The 384-nt window shown below is 32.0% G+C and overlaps 1 protein-coding gene across 1 annotated transcript; it reads right to left on the bottom strand.

Moving 5' to 3' along the window:
• PGSY75_0042100 (putative EMP1-like protein) lies at nt 1-384 on the bottom strand (the record flags this gene model as incomplete). Its single annotated transcript, XM_018783537.1, has 1 exon — nt 1-384. A coding segment is annotated over one exon (384 nt), but the record flags the coding sequence as incomplete, so codon positions are not given.

Below are 384 nucleotides of genomic sequence, written 5' to 3'. Positions count from 1 at the left end.
TTTCAAACTATCTTCTATTTTTTCCATATCATCATTTTTAGTCCATAGATCTCTACCTCGGATAATATCTCCTAAATCTGCAAAGCTATATTTCAAGGCAGTACATACAGTAACATTGTCTTTTGGGTCAATTTTGTCGTTATTTTGGTTTTTATATTGTTTTATTATGCTTTGTGCCTCTTCTTTTGCTGTAAGTAATACATCTGCTAATAATGAGTGGCTAGCATAAGTATGAAGTCTAAGTCCCATGTTACCAGTGTCTAGATTTTCTAAATTTGATGTGCACATATTTTTTCTTCTAGGTGGAAATAATACTTCCTTATGCTGATCTTCTACTTCACCGTTATCAGCTGGTTTCCATTTTTCTCCTATTTTAAATATGTC

The sequence above is a fragment of the Plasmodium gaboni genome (assembly GCF_001602025.1).
Source record: "Plasmodium gaboni strain SY75 chromosome Unknown, whole genome shotgun sequence".
NCBI classification, from domain to species: domain Eukaryota; phylum Apicomplexa; class Aconoidasida; order Haemosporida; family Plasmodiidae; genus Plasmodium; species Plasmodium gaboni.
Note: the sequence above shows the minus strand (reverse complement) of the source record. Positions and strands in the feature narration are given on the sequence as shown.